This window comes from Nannobrachium achirus (genome assembly GCF_963921795.1).
Source record: "Nannobrachium achirus genome assembly, chromosome: 20".
Taxonomy (NCBI): Eukaryota; Metazoa; Chordata; class Actinopteri; order Myctophiformes; family Myctophidae; genus Nannobrachium; species Nannobrachium achirus.
In genome coordinates this window covers 11,794,092-11,810,004 of record NC_137827.1, presented here as the reverse complement: position 1 = coordinate 11,810,004, position 15,913 = coordinate 11,794,092, and the positions used below count along the sequence as shown (strand labels likewise).

General features: G+C 43.2%; 1 protein-coding gene across 1 annotated transcript in view; it reads right to left on the bottom strand.

Annotated features, from left to right (window-relative positions):
* The window catches only part of dnah1 (dynein, axonemal, heavy chain 1), a gene marked incomplete at both ends in the record, with an annotated part of 101,230 nt that overhangs the window by 74,849 nt on the left and 10,468 nt on the right, over window positions 1–15,913 (bottom strand). The window contains 13 exons of the mRNA XM_080750831.1: window positions 746–925; window positions 2,059–2,164; window positions 2,336–2,457; window positions 3,577–3,741; window positions 5,207–5,419; window positions 6,333–6,586; window positions 7,575–7,773; window positions 9,636–9,791; window positions 10,737–10,878; window positions 11,415–11,497; window positions 12,127–12,246; window positions 13,573–13,798; window positions 14,947–15,140. Coding sequence (XP_080606957.1) covers window positions 746–925; window positions 2,059–2,164; window positions 2,336–2,457; window positions 3,577–3,741; window positions 5,207–5,419; window positions 6,333–6,586; window positions 7,575–7,773; window positions 9,636–9,791; window positions 10,737–10,878; window positions 11,415–11,497; window positions 12,127–12,246; window positions 13,573–13,798; window positions 14,947–15,140 — 2,160 coding nt within the window. The remainder of the gene's footprint in view (window positions 1–745; window positions 926–2,058; window positions 2,165–2,335; window positions 2,458–3,576; window positions 3,742–5,206; window positions 5,420–6,332; window positions 6,587–7,574; window positions 7,774–9,635; window positions 9,792–10,736; window positions 10,879–11,414; window positions 11,498–12,126; window positions 12,247–13,572; window positions 13,799–14,946; window positions 15,141–15,913) is intronic.

Genomic DNA, 15,913 nt, shown 5'->3' with positions numbered 1-15,913 from the left:
CACCCGACAACGACGATATGCTATAAGTATAAGGTGCGGGGAGTGAAAATTATAATGTAGGGGTGCCTCGGATTAAAAAGATATTTATGGGGTGCCCTGAGACAAAAAAGGTTGAGAACCACTGGGCTAGTGCATATGGTACTTTATTACCCGGCTTGGTTGAATGCTTGATTCTGATTGGTCGAGCGCTGAAATCAGCGGTGAATTAGGAGCGTATAATGACCGCTCCGCTCTATAATTCACCGCTGCCTAATCAAAGGCTCAGAGCAGCTGCTGTATTCAGGCTGCACTGCGTGGATTTCATGCCGTATCCAACATGTCAGCCATGTAAACAAACACACAGCGACATTGACAACCAAGCGTTGCTCTGAAGAATGTCTTTAAAAACATTTGAGGCGAGAAATAGACGACGCAGTAACAGAAATGGATTCTATTTGATCAGCACTTCCTTGTTTTCCAAGGCGACCGTGTTGTGCTCGGGGGGACGCACTTTCAGCCGTCTGTAAACAAGGAAACACTTTGTTTTGATTTTAGTTTCGAGTCAAATTATTAATTTTATGTATTAGCCGGGTAATAAGTGCTATAAGGTCTTGCTGCTTGGTCATTATGGCTTATATGGACACTTCGGGCTGATAATTCCCCTCTGCTCCGCCTCGGGGAATTATTACCCCGTCGTGTCCATATAAGCCATAATGACCGCGCAGCAAGACCTTATCGCATACATCTGACACACAGGCTCTCAGACCTCCGGGTAGGCTCTGAGCGAGCACTGGATGTTGTCCCTCACGCTGGCCTTCATGGAGGCCTCCACCTCCCTCAGCCAGTCCTCCACGTCTCCACTGGGACGCACCCGCAGCGTCAGCACCACCTCCTCCCCTTCCCCAGAGTACATGTGTGTTATCTGGAGATCTGGCTGGAACTGGAGCTGTAGGGATGGGACCATAATCGCTATTATTCGTTTATCGTGATAAAGAACACTCACAATAATCGCATCGTGGAGATTTAAATGTATCGTGAAATTATACTCCCGTCACGCACTGGGATCAATTCACCTTTTATTTGCAGAGCTGCATATCTGGTACCACTTAAACCCTCTATAGTAAAACAGACTTTTTTTTCACTCTCTACCAAATCTCTTTGCCAAAAAATAGCAGATCTACAAGCTCGCAGCGTGACGCCTTGTGAGCTTATCTATCTTTTTTCTTACTTCTCTGTAACTTTGTAAATAACTGTATACTGCTGTGCTACAACTTGACAACTGAATTTCCCCCTTGGGATAATAAAGGTATCTATCTATCTATCTATCTATGTTGGGGATATTTTGATTATCATGATAATATCGTAAAACGCAATTTCTTTGGTCACAATAATAATGACATGAAATAATACTGTTCCACCCCTATGGAGCTGAGAGATTAAATAGATCGCACTTCATGTTTCCAATGTCTCTACATTCCCGCAATATGACCGATTGTGTAGCTTTATGACCTCGACTATGACATTAATCTTTGATGAGTTACAATGCTAAAGTTAATCATCTCTTTGGGGCGGGCTGCTGATCATTCCCACCAACCTTTATAAAGATTCAACCCTCTGTCATCTGCGAATGATTTCATCTAGAGAAACTCACGCCACCTTCTGCCTAGATTGTTTTTTCTTTTTTGTTTGTTAGGATCCTCACTAGCAGTGCCCTAAATAACAGCTACAGTCTTCCTGGGGTCCACATATAAAACAGTACATACATTTAAAAACATAAAGTATACTTGATTGATGCTAGCAATTGACCAAGATATGCATGGCTACTATGCAGGCATATCTTGGTCACTCATTCTCATGTTTTTGTTACAGTACTTTCTCTTGACCACAATGTTAAGAATGCAGTTGATATGTTTGTTTTGAGATGGTTATAATGTACTGATTGCTATTTCGCTGTGACTACCTTGTAGGTTGCTCTGGATAAAAGTGTCTGCTAATTAAATGCCTAAATTGTAACAGACAAAAGGATGATTACAACATATTACAGCGGGGCACACAAAACAAAATGGAGAGAGCTCCAACCCGGGCAATGTTCTCGAAGCACTTGCGTAGGTGAGGCTGAACGGCCATGGGGTCCTTGGTCTGAGAGAGAATCTCCAGCAGCTCATCGTCCGAGAGGAAGTAGAACCTACAAATATCCCGGAAGTTACACAACAACAGAGGATCCCATCAATAGATTACAACTATTTATTCATCACCTGGACAGGTGGATGTTTGTGATCAAAGCGCTTTGAGTTTGCAACTTGCCTAGAAAAGCGCTATAAAAATGCAACACATTATACATTATATTATAGTGTACCTTGGGAAGGCTCCTCTCTTGGTCTCCAGGTAGTCACTCAGTCCCTTCTGGACCAACTCCAACTGCTGGTTGCAGAACCTCAGACTGCTGAGCAGATGATCGTCTGAACACAGCTCAATCAACTACGCAAGCGCACACACACACACACACACACACACACACACACACAGAAGCATGCACGCACACACACAGAAGCACGCACACACACACACACACACACGCACACACACACACACACACACACACGCAAAAAAACTTTTTTTTCTCCTATCAATTACTCACCCCATGGAATTTTTATTTTTTTATTTTTTCTGATTCCTAAGACAATAATTTGATTTTTACGGATTTACCCCCACTGATACCGGATGGAGACCCAAATGCATTTGGGTCTCCATCCAGAATCAATGGGAGTACATTTATTAGAATCAAATTATTATCTGGTTAGGGTTAGGGTAAAAAAAAACATTATTTTGGGGGTGAACTACTCCTTTAACTCGAAATTAGAAATGGACTAGTACACACTGTACAAACAAACAAAGTGGGTGCCCAGGCACCCTGGGGTGCTGTGACGGCAGTCCAGGGGTGCCACGAGATAACGTGATAATATTTGGAATTTATGCTATGAGCCCCAAACCAGTATGCCTCCTTGCCCAGAAAACATTATCAAATGCATTATGCGGCACTGGTGCCAAGTAATGTGATTTACTCGAATATGTTGTCATAATCTTATAATAATTTGCCTTAATAACAAAAAGTATAATATCTTTGATTAAAGAAAATTGTTAGATCATACTGTTATGCTAAAGGTAATAGTAAATATGACATAAATATAAGGTGCTGGGAGTGAAATGTATATATAATGTAGGGGTGCCAGTTTAAATAATGTTTATTTTGGGGGTCACGACCTAAAAAGGTTTGAGAACCCCTGGTATAGAGCATTAACAAATTCATCCACCAGGGGCATTGACAGCTCATTCTTATGACTTCCTATCTTGCCAAGTTTTATAAAGTATATATTTTTTAAAGAGAAAACAAAAAAAAGCGAATATTCGACTTGAGTGAACAACGTCGAATAGTGACTTTGATATTCGAATATTTGAATATTTGGTGAATGCCCTAATATAAGGGTGCCCTGAGCCAAAAAGGTTTGGGAACCCCTGCTCTAGAGTCTAGCGGTAAGTAATCAGGTTAATCTCAGTGAGTAGCGGTGTGGTGTGGTGTAGTATTGCAGCGGTCCTGACCTGAGGCTTATCAGAGGCACTCTTCATGAGCGTCCTCCAGGTGCGCTCCATGCTCTGGTACCTCCTGGCCTCCGTGGGCAGCTGGCTGGTGATGTCATCGGAGCTGAAGATGGGCTCCAGGTAGAGCCAGGAGCGCTGGCACGTCAGCCACTCCTCCAGCACGTCCTGCAAAGGACCCAGCGGCAGCACAACGTAACCCATTTAGAACGGGTACACATATGGTGAATTATTATTTTATGCTTTAACTATTGAAAAATAGCAGATATACAAGCTCACAGCGTGGCACCGAGTGCCGCGCTGCGAGCTTGTAGATCTGCTATTTTTGAAGAATCGTGAAAATTTGAATTTTGACCCGATTCTATAAGTGTCTTTTGAATCCTTCTAAGGTTTTTTGAAAAACCTATGTTTCTATGTCAGCAATCTGGCCAGCCATCGTCAAAGAAAAGGTCCTTTTCACTTAACTGGAGCTCAGTTAGTCTGTTCTTGAGAGACTACTATGTCAGTGGTTCTCAAACCTTTTCATGTGAAGGACCCCCAAACTGATATTTATTTGGCCACGGGCCCCCATCTCAAAATATTTAGTTCCAGGGACCACCCAGAAGCAAAATTTGTGTTGCAAACGTTCGCTTTAAAAATACATATATTCAAAGATTTGCAATATTTGCAATAAATAGCAGATCCACAAGCTCGCTAAATAGCAGATCTACAAGCTCGCAGCGCGGCACTCGGTGCCGCGCTGTGAGCTTGTATATCTGCTATTTTTCAATAGCTAAAGCATTCAATAATTCTAGGCCTAAATGGAAATTATTGTGACCAAAGGAACTGCTGTTTACATTATTATCGTAATAATGAAAATATCCCCAACATCCATTATCCTGGGGCGGAACATTTGCCAAAAAATTGCAGATATACAAGCTCGTAGATCGGCAATTTTTTGGCAAAGAGATTCAGTAAAGAGTGAAAAAAAGACTGTATCAAGTACGTTATTTCCAGGTCCATTTTACCAATTATAGAGGGTTTAAACAGTAGCGGATATGCAGCTTGGCAAATAAAAGGCGATGATCCCAATGCATGAAGGGGGATAATTTCAACGATACATTTAAACCTCCACGATATGATTGTGTTTTTTATAACGATTATCCCTAGTTGGGCAATACTTTGGCAGCTAAGTAGCTAAGCAACTAGCTACCACACAAGCCCTATTCTAGTGGTGAGTCTTCTGCAAAAATAGCCAATCTACAAGCTCACAAGTTGAGCTTGTAGAACTAATTTTAGTGTTTTATCGCAATGGTTCTCAAAGTGGATTCCAGGAACTCTGTGGGTTCCTTTAGGAAGGTCTAAATTGACTACAAGTCTGTAACTCTGTCTCTGACAGTATACAAATAGAACCAAATGGACCTGTTCACTGTCAGAGGGAAGACCTTGAAATGTAAATGTTTGAGAACCAATGTATCGTACTTTCCTATCTTATTTTTTTCCTAATAAAGTTGTTACTTTCCCTCGCCCCCCAGCCACCCCAAAACTTTTAGTGAGTATGAGACAGAAGTTAGTGTAGCTTAGTAAATCTTTTATGATTTGTGCATTCGTACTGTGTGTGTGTGTGTGTGTGGTGGGTGTGTTCCACATTTACCTGAGTGGTCCTCAGCCTCCTCTCCCAGGCGGTGATGCGCTCCTCAAAGCTCTTCTTGTAGGGAGACAGAGACATGCTCTGGGTCATGACGATGTGGTCGTCCAGGAGCTGTGAGGCCTCGTCTGGACTCTTCAGGATGAAGGTCCCCGTCTCCTTGTAGGGCACAACGTCCAGCATCACCGACGACCACTCAGACTCCATCTTGTCCAGAGCCTAGTCGGAGACAACAAAATATTGTTTTGTATATGTTGTGATACATTTGGGTCCCCATTCGGAATCAATGGGGGTAAATTATTGTCTTAGGAATGCGACAAAGACTAAAACTATTATTGAACTCAAGTCTCCATGGTGTGAGTAATCAATAAAAAAAAAGTCATTTTGGGGGTGAACTACTCCTTTAATTTTATTAAGTGTCCCGTGAAGTTTGGCCAATGCCGGTTTTGCGGGATGGACATACATACACACAAAGCCAGATGTAGGAGCAGTTAGCACCGCTCAAAAGAAAATGACACTCAGTGTGAAGTGAGTAGTGCCTTTTATGAGTTAATTTCATTAAGTGTATCGCAAAGCTTTGCAAATGCCGAGCTCTGTGGGGCGGACATAGGAATGGACGGACATACATACACATAAAGCCAGATGTAAGAGCAGTTAGCACCGCTCAAAAATGTGCATTACAAACTGTGTGGCTATAGGTCATGCCATACGCACGTGAAATGTTTGTGTTAAATTACCGTAACTCAGAGCTGACCTAAATATCTGACTTGCTAATGTTTTGTCTGTGTGAGCGTGTGTGCATGTGCATGTGCACGTGCACGTGCGTGCGTGTACATGTGGAGGGGGGTCTAAATGCCACCAAAAAGTGTTTTTGTGTTCAGCGTAGGCCTACTTAGATCTTGGACACTTCTTGGTAGTGATTTGCAGGTCGCCCCACATGTAAAGCAGGTTCGGGTAAGCTTCAAATGCAATTATATTGATGGTTCAGGGTTTGGGTTGTGCATTAACACATTTTGTCAGGCCTCTCATAATGGGTTTGGTGGGTCGGGCAAAAGAAAAAGAAAAGAAAACAGACATGCGCATCACTACCTCCTGGGTGTAGGACAAACCACATAGGCACACTTGCACGCACCTGCTCGATGGCGTACTCTTTCCCGGCCACTTCGGCCACGCGGGCTATCTCAGTGATGTGGTTCTGCAGGCCCATCTCCAGACAGCGGGACAGGGTCAGGTTGGCCTTGGGCATGAGGTTCATGTGGACGCGGTCGGACAGCGCCTCCCAGTGGTGCATCCTCATCCCCGGGCTCCGCAGGGCCTGGATGAGAGGCACGTTGGGGCGGAACTGTTCAATCCTGCCCAGCAGGTCAGTCGCCACCATCTGGCAGTCTGGAAGGAGAACGATCGCACTCTGAAGTGTCACACAAGTGACCGTATCAATTATTTATTTTTCTAAGTAATTATTCTATCAATGACATTTTCGATGTGCATTTTCGATGTGCATCTCTTTTTTGTTTTTGAATGTTTTATATATTGTTATTTATGTCAATGAATTGACAGTTGACACAGAAAATGTTGAATAAAATGTTTCGAATCAACTAAAACTATTAGTCTGATTAAAACACTTAACGTCTTATTTTATACATGATGATGTCGCACAAAAATACCGAAAATGGCAGTTCTACGAGCTCACGCGCCACATCACGGCCCGTTGTGATCTTGTAGATTAGCTAATTTCAGTATTTTTTTAAAGGATTTTCACCTAAAATCAAATCTTTTATTAAAATAGCTTATTCTTCACAGTCCCTAAAATCCATTGGTTGGATTAACTGCGCAGGGTTCCCACACATTTTTACCAATTAATTTCCCAAACTTTTCCCAAACTTTTCCAGAATATTTAACCCGATTTCCAGGACTATATAACAATAATTCAGCTCAATAAAGAGTCGCTTACTCCTATGCGCAATGCCCAAAGACAGTGGTTCTCAAACTTTTCAGGCCGTGACCCCCGAAATAATCATATTTCAACTGGGGACCCGGCACCCTGACGAGCACTAAGAGTTGAGGAATTTAGTTTAACACGGTTTCATGGTGAAAATAGAAGATCTAGCATGTAGATCTGCTATTTTCACAATTTCTGCCTCTATATATTTGACAATTTGGCCAATGTTTCATTTGTCATTTCAGAGGTATTAACAAAATCAATAACCAAAAACAATACACAGCTAATTTTTCCAGGACCTTCCAGGACCCTTGATCAATTCCAAAACTTTTCCAGTACTGGAAAAATATTTTTCTAATTTCAAAATATTTCCAGGAATTTCATGACCGTGGGAACCCTGACTGTGGCACTGGCACCACTAGACTCGTGACTGACCAGGGACGTCCTTGAAGTGTTTGACACACTTGGTGATGGTCTTGAAGGCGTCCTGGACGCTGCGCTCCAGCTGCTCTGCGTCCACGGTGGACAGAGGGTCGCTGAGCCAGCTCTCCTGCCAACGCAGCCAGTCAGAGGTGGTGCTCCACAGGTCCCTGAACGGCTGGAAGTCCTTCGTGAGCTTCTGCAGCCGATCGTACTGTGATGATACAGCAGGAGAGGAAAGAAGAATGAGCAGGGGTCATCAACCCGTCCGTGGCCAAGACTTGGCCTTGCCTGTCTCCAGGTTTTCTCCAGAACAAAGCGCCTTTCAGACGGAGCGCGGTCGCCGTGTCCTAGCAATTAATTTTTTAATTATTTTTTTTAGATTTGTTTTGGGGCTTTTTATGCCTTTATTTGATAGGATTGTAGACTGACAGGAAATGGGGAGAGAGATGGGGAATGACATGCGGCAAAGGTCGTCCGGATCGGGAATCGAACCGGCGACGCCAGCAGGCATCATAGCCTAGTATGTGGTATGCGCCTTGACCACTAGGCCAGCGGGCGCCCCGTAGCAATTAATTTTCAATGAGAGCCAGGCGGTTATTTTGGCCGCGCGGAGAAGTTTAGGGGCGGCGAAGTGAGGCGAGCGGGCAGGTTCTCGTGAAATCGCTGCGCTCGCTCTTGCATGCGCTTGCGGGCGCCGAGAGCACCCCCGTAGCACCTGCGCCCCGTCTGAAAGGCGCTTATGTATGACACTACTAGTGTCATACCACTAGTACTAGTGGTTCTCAAATGCTTTTTTGCAAGGACCCCCATAACTCTGAGAGTGTAACAAATGGAACCAAATGGACCCGTAGTCTCTCTGAGTTACTGTCATGGTCATTCAGGGTTTGATCTCTCTTTGTGTTTCTGGAATTTTGACAAAACCGTCCACCACGAGCCAGCGTGGCGATGATGACCCCTGGGAATGATTTGTTCCTAAAAGCCTGCAAAGAGTGGGAAATGCTATATTCGTTCATTCAAGTATTCTGCCTGAAGAAAGATGTGTCCCCCTTTCTTAGAACCCATTAAAACCTGGAACGCATTATTACTTTAACCATTATTTTATGCTTTAACTATTAAAAATCACACCCGTGTGAAGTGGAGCTGTGTGTGTGTGTGTGTGTGTGTGTGTGTGTGTGTGTGTGTGTGTGTGTGTGTGTGTGTGTGTGTGTGTGTGTGTGGATCATGTGTACCGATTTTTGTGACATTTGAAGAAAATATGTAGGAAAAGGAGCAAAAAGTGTGTTTTGGAGAAAATTCAAGATGGCGGAAAATCTATCATGGCGCAAATGGGCGTGGCCTATATGGGGAGATGCGTCATGACCCAAGGAATCCAGGGAAAAAATATTTTTAATTTTCCGACCTACGGTTCAAGAGTTACAGGCCAAAACGTAAAGTGGGGTGTTATAGCGCCACCATGAGGCCAAATGACACAATTATTTTTTTATTTAATCCTTGAAATCATTATGAACCTCCTCTCCAAGTCTTGAAACTGTAGCCCCTGTGGTTTGCGAGAGACAAATAATTGAATGTGAGTTTTTGCGATTCCCATTATAAGTCAATGGGGAAAATTAATTCACTAATAAATTAATATCAATTAAACTATTGAACCTTTCTCTTAGCAAGTTACTAGCCCACGATTCCCGAGTAAGCCGGTCGATTTGACATATGGCGCGAGTGTGTGGTGGCAAAACTGTGGGACTAGTAGCGTGCCGAAGTTTAGGAAGTTCAGGCTACATACAGACACACACACACACAGACAGACCCACACGGCCACGTATAGGGAGCCTGTGCTTCACACAGCTCCAAAAATAGCAGATATACAAGATTTTTTGAAAATCTTTGAATATATCTTTTTTTAACTTTGTAACTCAAATATTTGCTTCTGGGGGGGTCCCTGATATATAATATTTCGAGATGGGGGTCGGCGCACATATATATATAGCTCTAGGGGTCCTTTACCACCACAGATAAAGAAACCATTAGGATTTAGAAGAAGTTTTTTGGTATTGTTCAGGTCTAACTGGGTAAGCTCACATTAGTGACAGGGATTCCAAAGAGCCGTTCTCTGTTGTTGTAGGTCTGTGCCATGGTCTGGGATTCGCTCAGCTGCTTGCCCACACGCCTGACCTCGTTGGCCATCTCATGTGCACGAGCCACGTCCACGTGGGCGCTGAACCCGGCAACCAGCATCTGGAAGATCCAGTAAAACACAGTCACATGAAGCAGGGACATGCTGGGCCCCTGATTCAGCCCGGGAAAAAGAGTTGGAGAGGCCCTCATTGCGAAGGGCCTCTCAAAAGATTTGTGGGCTACTCAAAGATTTGTGACAAAGTGACAAGCCAGTCTGCCAATTACATACCGGTAAGTTATATTTCGTCGTTGTCGGGTGGAAACCTTGTATGTCCAAAATGTATGTCGTTTGTTTTGTATTTATAATTTTAAAAATGATTTAAACTAGTGAAAACAGCCGATCTACAAGCACACAACGCCTCGCACCGCGAGGCGTTGTGTGCTTGTAGATCTGCTGTTTTCACTACTTTTGTGTGACGGCCTTGTATGATGAAGCAGGGCTTTGCTTTGCGAAAAAAATTACAAATTTGAAACTTGGAGATGCAGAAGGTTTCTGCCCGATAGTGACGATTTACTTTGTAGGCCGACATTTTTTTTTTTTTTTTTTCCCTAATGGCCGGTCCAGGCCGGGAATTAACCAGCTGTTCGGGAGTTGTTGCTTTTCCCAATGGCCAGCACGTCCCTGACATGAAGTGAACACTTTAGCAGTTCTACAAGCTCACACGTCACATCGCGGCCCGTTGTGATCTTGTGATTAGATATTTTCAGTATTTGTTTAAAGACTTTTCACCTAAATCAACTTAAGATTCAACTAATAAATATGCCTTTGTAGAGGTTTCAATGACCGGTGTAGATTTGATCAGATGTAGGCTAATAATTTGAAAGTGTCCCTCCCTTGATCTAATGTAGCTGTCAATTTTCTTCATCAGATACACTTTTCACAATATGAGGAAAATATCATATCAGGTCAATATAATTGGTATTGACCCATGACAAACGTCTAGTTATGACACCACTAGTTAAAAACTAGTTGAAATATCAAGGCACTCTGGTGGCTCAGCTGACCTGTAGAGAGTCCAGTCGCTCCTGGAAGTTGTTCTGGTCGACGAGCTGCACTTTGTGGAAGCGCTCCTCACTCTCCACATGCTGGCCTTCAGTTGTTTGGATCTGCTTCATCAGGTTCTGAGGCCAACCAACAGCTGTACACCTGCAGAGAGAAAGCGCAATGGGACTCATTAACAACTGAAAACATGCCACAAACAGCTCCCAGAAAATGTAGATCAGGGGTCTTCAACAAGGGGTCCGGGGTCCCCAGAGTTACTATAGGAGGTCCTCTAAATCTTTGAGTGATAGAAACTTTTTTTTCTCCTTTTTTATATTAACCACTTGAACCCTAGCGTCCATATTCTGAGAACTTTAGCCAAAAATAGCAGATCTACAAGCTCACAGCGCCTCGCACTGCGAGGCCTTGTGAATCTTGTAGATCGTCTATTTTCAGCAAAGAGGTTTGGTGTAGAAGTTTATTAAGTATAGACAGTTCAAGTGGTTAAATATTTGAAAACACAAATTGACATGAAGCCAAAATACACTGATGATTGTGCTGCCAAACAATGAAACTATATGGAATCTACGAAAAAGTTGTGGTGGTCCCCGCTTCATCTCTCTCTCAACTAAGGGGTCCTTGGCCTGAAAAGGTTGAAGACCCCTGATGTAGATGCATCATTGTCAATGGCTCATAGTTACTTAATGTTGAAGTCCACATTTGGCAGGCTGTAGGCAAACGTTTCAAGCATCTCATAGTCTGACAGGATCTGGCTCATCACTTCCTGTTGTGAGAAGATTAAAGAAAAAAATGATACATTTTAGGGCATTCACCAACTATTAGAATATTAGAATATTTGAATATCAAAGTCACTATTCGACGTTGTTCACCGAAGTCGATTTTTTTTTCATTGTTTTCTCTAAAATATATAGTTTATAAAGCTTGGCTAGATAGGAAGTAATAATAATGAGTTGTCAATGCCCCTGGTGGATGAATGTGTTAATGCTCTATACCAGGGGTTCTCAGACCTTTTTAGGCCGTGACTCCCAAAATAAACATATTTGAACTGGGTACCTCCACACCCTGACAAGCACTTGGAATTGTAGGTATTACATTTAATGTGACTCGGTTCCGCAGATAAATATTGTGAAAATAGCAGATCTACATGCTCACAACGCCTCGCGTTGCGAGGCGTTGTGAGCATGTAGATCTGCTATTTTCACAATGTTCGCCTCTTGCTGGCTTAATATTTGACAGTTTGGCCAGTCCTGTCGAATATTCGACTATTCGAATACTTTGAGGTTGAATAATTCGAATACTAAAAATCACTATTCGTGAATGCCCTAATTAATATACATATCTAATAAGAAATGGGTTGATGAAAAGAGTATAGACAGGTTATTTTCTACGCACCTCGTGACTCTTCAGCTGCTCTGGGATGTGTTTCATCCAGTTCCTCTGCTCTGTCAGTTCCTCAATGCTGTTGGGCGTCTCACACAGCTTCATACTGATGGCCTTACACTCTTCACATGCCTGCGCACACACACACGCACGCGCACACGCGCACACGCACACGCACACGCGCACACGCACACAAACACACACACACACACACACACACACACACACACACGCACACGCACACGCACACGCACACACACACACACACACACACACACGCCCACCCACGCACATATACACACACGCACACACACAACGCTGGCTAGTTAAACAACGAATAGAGTTATATTCTAATGCGTCCAAAAATAGAGTTTAAAGAAGTGGCCAAAAAGCACAACAATGTGGAATGGTCATACCAGTGATTAAATAACTAAAATAACTGACTGTTATACAGTACGACTTCTGGAGCCAAATAGACCCAAAGGTTACAGTCACATTTCCCTTATATTTTCACCTACTAAGCTCTAAAGTACAGGGTAAACTAGGGTGACCAGACATCCTGGTTTGGCCGGGATTGTCGCGGTTTCAAGCTGCGTGTCCCGAGAAATATATATAAAACACTAATATGTCCTGGTTTTCGCCAGAATAAAATAATAGTAGTTGTTTTCAGTGGTCCCATAGATGTTTATCATGTTCTTGTCATGTAAACATGCTCACCTAACCAATCAGAAAACATGAACAAATACATTGCGTGTCTGAATTCAACGCTAAGGTTGTTTGTCAATCAGTCGCTGCCTGTACGCAACCCCTACTGTATGTACGGTGCATATAAATGTGCGCGTGCATGAATGTTCGAGAATGGGCATGCACGTGACACAGCGAAAGTGTCCATTGCTTTAAGGGTCCCGGTTTGAGAGGCTGAATATATGGTCACCCTAGGCTAGGGTAAACTGTTGTGCCCTTCTTTGTCCTTTTATTCAGGGTTGACTGCTGGTCTCAAAAACATAAAGGGAAACTGACAGAAAAAGACTTGATCTCTGCATAAACCTTTAAGGAAGACTCCTTAGAGACTAAGAAAATGGATTTTATTTTAACATGCCCATAAAGTGCTCTGTGCTCAAAATGTTCCATTTTCCTTTTCTATTCTATGCACATTGTTAATAAAATAGTCAATCGATCAAGTCAAAAGTGACAAAACATATTTTTTCCACCACCTACTAAGCTCCTAAGTACAGGGTAAACTAGGGTGACCAGACGTCCCAGTTTGGCCAAGACTTACATCACTGGTTCTCAAAGAGGATTCCAGGGACTCAGTGGGTTCCTTTAAGAGGGTCTAAATTGACTCTTACAAGTCTGTAACTCTGACAGTATACAAATGAAACCAAATGAAATTTGGTTCCATTTGTCAGAGTTAAGGGGAGACCTTCAAATTTAAAAGTTTGAGAACCACTGACTTACAGCATCAAGCTGCCTGCGCAGCTTGCAGGCGAGGCGGCGTAGGAGGGCGTCGGCCAGAGCCCGGTGCTTCTGGGCCAGAGCCTGGCGCGCCGGCTCCACGCTGACGCTGAACGCACCGATGGCGACGGAGGCCGGCAGTGACGAGTACAGCCGCTCCGCCTCCTTCAGGTGCTGCACCACCTCTCTGTGGACCTCCTGGGTCGTCTGATCCACCTTACTGTGGGCTCTGGAACACAAAACCCAAACACACACACACGAGAGAGAGAGAGAAACAAGTAGGGATGGGACGATATGAAAATGTCATATCACGATTATTGTGCCAAAAGATATCGCGATTTACGATATTATCGCGATAATCAAAATCCATTGTCCTGGGGTGGAACATTTGCCAAAAAATAGCAGATCTACAAGCTCACAACGCGTCGCAATTGCGACGCGTTGTGAGCTTGTAGATCGGCTATTTTTTGGCAAAGACATTTGATAGAGATTGAAAAAAAGACTGTGTCAAATACGTATATCATAAGTACATTTTACCAATTATATAGAGGGTTTAAATGGTACCGGATATGCAGCTCGGCAAATAAAAGGTGAATCGATCCCAGTGCATGCACAATATCACGATAAATTAAATCTCCACGATACGATTATCATGAGTGTTTTTTTTATCGCGATAAACGATAATATCGCGTATCGTCCCATCCCTAGAAACAAGCACCCAGGTCTATGAAGACAAGCCCAAAAGAGGCGAAATCTATATATTCTGAGGTCCCGTTGTTTGGAGGTCCCATGCAGTCTGGTTAGGGTGTGTTACGTGGATCAAGGTCACCTTAGACAGCGCCTAAGCCTCTGTCGTCTCCACCTTAACCGAGGTGCTTTTTTGATACACTCGGACTGAAAGACTTGCAAAAAAGGGACTCCCCCGGACTACTGGGACCTCGAAACAACGGGACCTCGGAATAGCGCTACACTCCCCCTAAAAGAAGCAATTACGGACCATATCACGACCACAAACACACACACACACACAAATCTGAAAATAGCTGATTACAACACGTCAACAGGTTTTTCAAAAGAATCTAGATAACAATTGACACATTTGTCAGTTTTATAACTCATTCACTACTAATGAGTTATGACAAGCTATTTTAAAAAGCCTTCCACCACCAATGACCACCAGTCTACTTTTTTGATTTGCATTTAATCCAACATTATGCTGCCTCAATATAGCGATTCTTGTTTTGACCGGAAACAGAAACGGATCTGCATTGCCTCCAATGTTACATTTTGCAGGAAAACGCCCTGTGAACTCATATGCTTTTCCAGAAAGAGAAAGAAAGGAAAGAAGCTTGAATCGGATTTTAGTAAAAGTCTTACTGGAGAAAGGTTTCTACGTCTGAGTTGTGGAGCTCCAGGTACTTGTGGTACTCTGCCGCGTAGGCCCTGAGGGGGACGGTGGCTTGCCGCAGGGCACCGCGGACCTCCTCTCTCAGCTGGGACACCGCGGGCTCCCACAACACCACCGACTCCAGCACGGGCTCGCCACCCACGAACAGATGCTGCATCACAAACTGACAGAAGCGTGGTTCAATGGCATCACCATAATCTTCACGTTTCCCATTATCATCACCCAAAAATCTACCGGTTTTGTGGTGGCCAGACGAATCTGCCAAAGCTATTAGAAACAATTATGCCCTGGGTAGATTGGTCTGGCACTCCTCCTCGGTTTGAATTACATTTCGCTCACGCCAGAATTCACCCTTTGTCAAGTCCCGCCTGTTGTCCTTCCCTTCTTCACACCCATTGGTTGCTGTGTCTTGGTTGGACACTCGGTGGGACACTCCATCCACTACCATTGTAATTCAGTTCCTTCGTATTGTTATTCTGTGTATTCAATTCTAATTTCAAACTTGGTTTATGTAAAATGGAGCTCCTCAGTGGCAGTATAGTGACGTTTTTAAATGTTTTTATTTCTCCAAAAATTATGTTTTAGCAAATTCAACATAAAAAAGGCAGAACCAGTGCAGGACAAGGCAGATAGAGCCTATTGTTTTTTTGTTTTTTCTTTTTTATATTTTTGTCATCTGAAATGTTTTAGTTTTAGTCGATTAAATGTACAGTTGATTTAGTTGACTAAAATGTATTTTTGATGGCAACGTAATGCCTGATTTATACTTAGCTGTATGGCAAAAATATCCGATCTACAAGCTGGTAGATTGAGCGTGACACCCGCTAAATAAAATGACTTGTCTTAGTTCTGATGAATCTCTTGTCCACTAGTCCCTCCCAAACTTTTCTTCTAGTCATTGTTTGTTGACAACATTTTCAACATATTTAATCACAG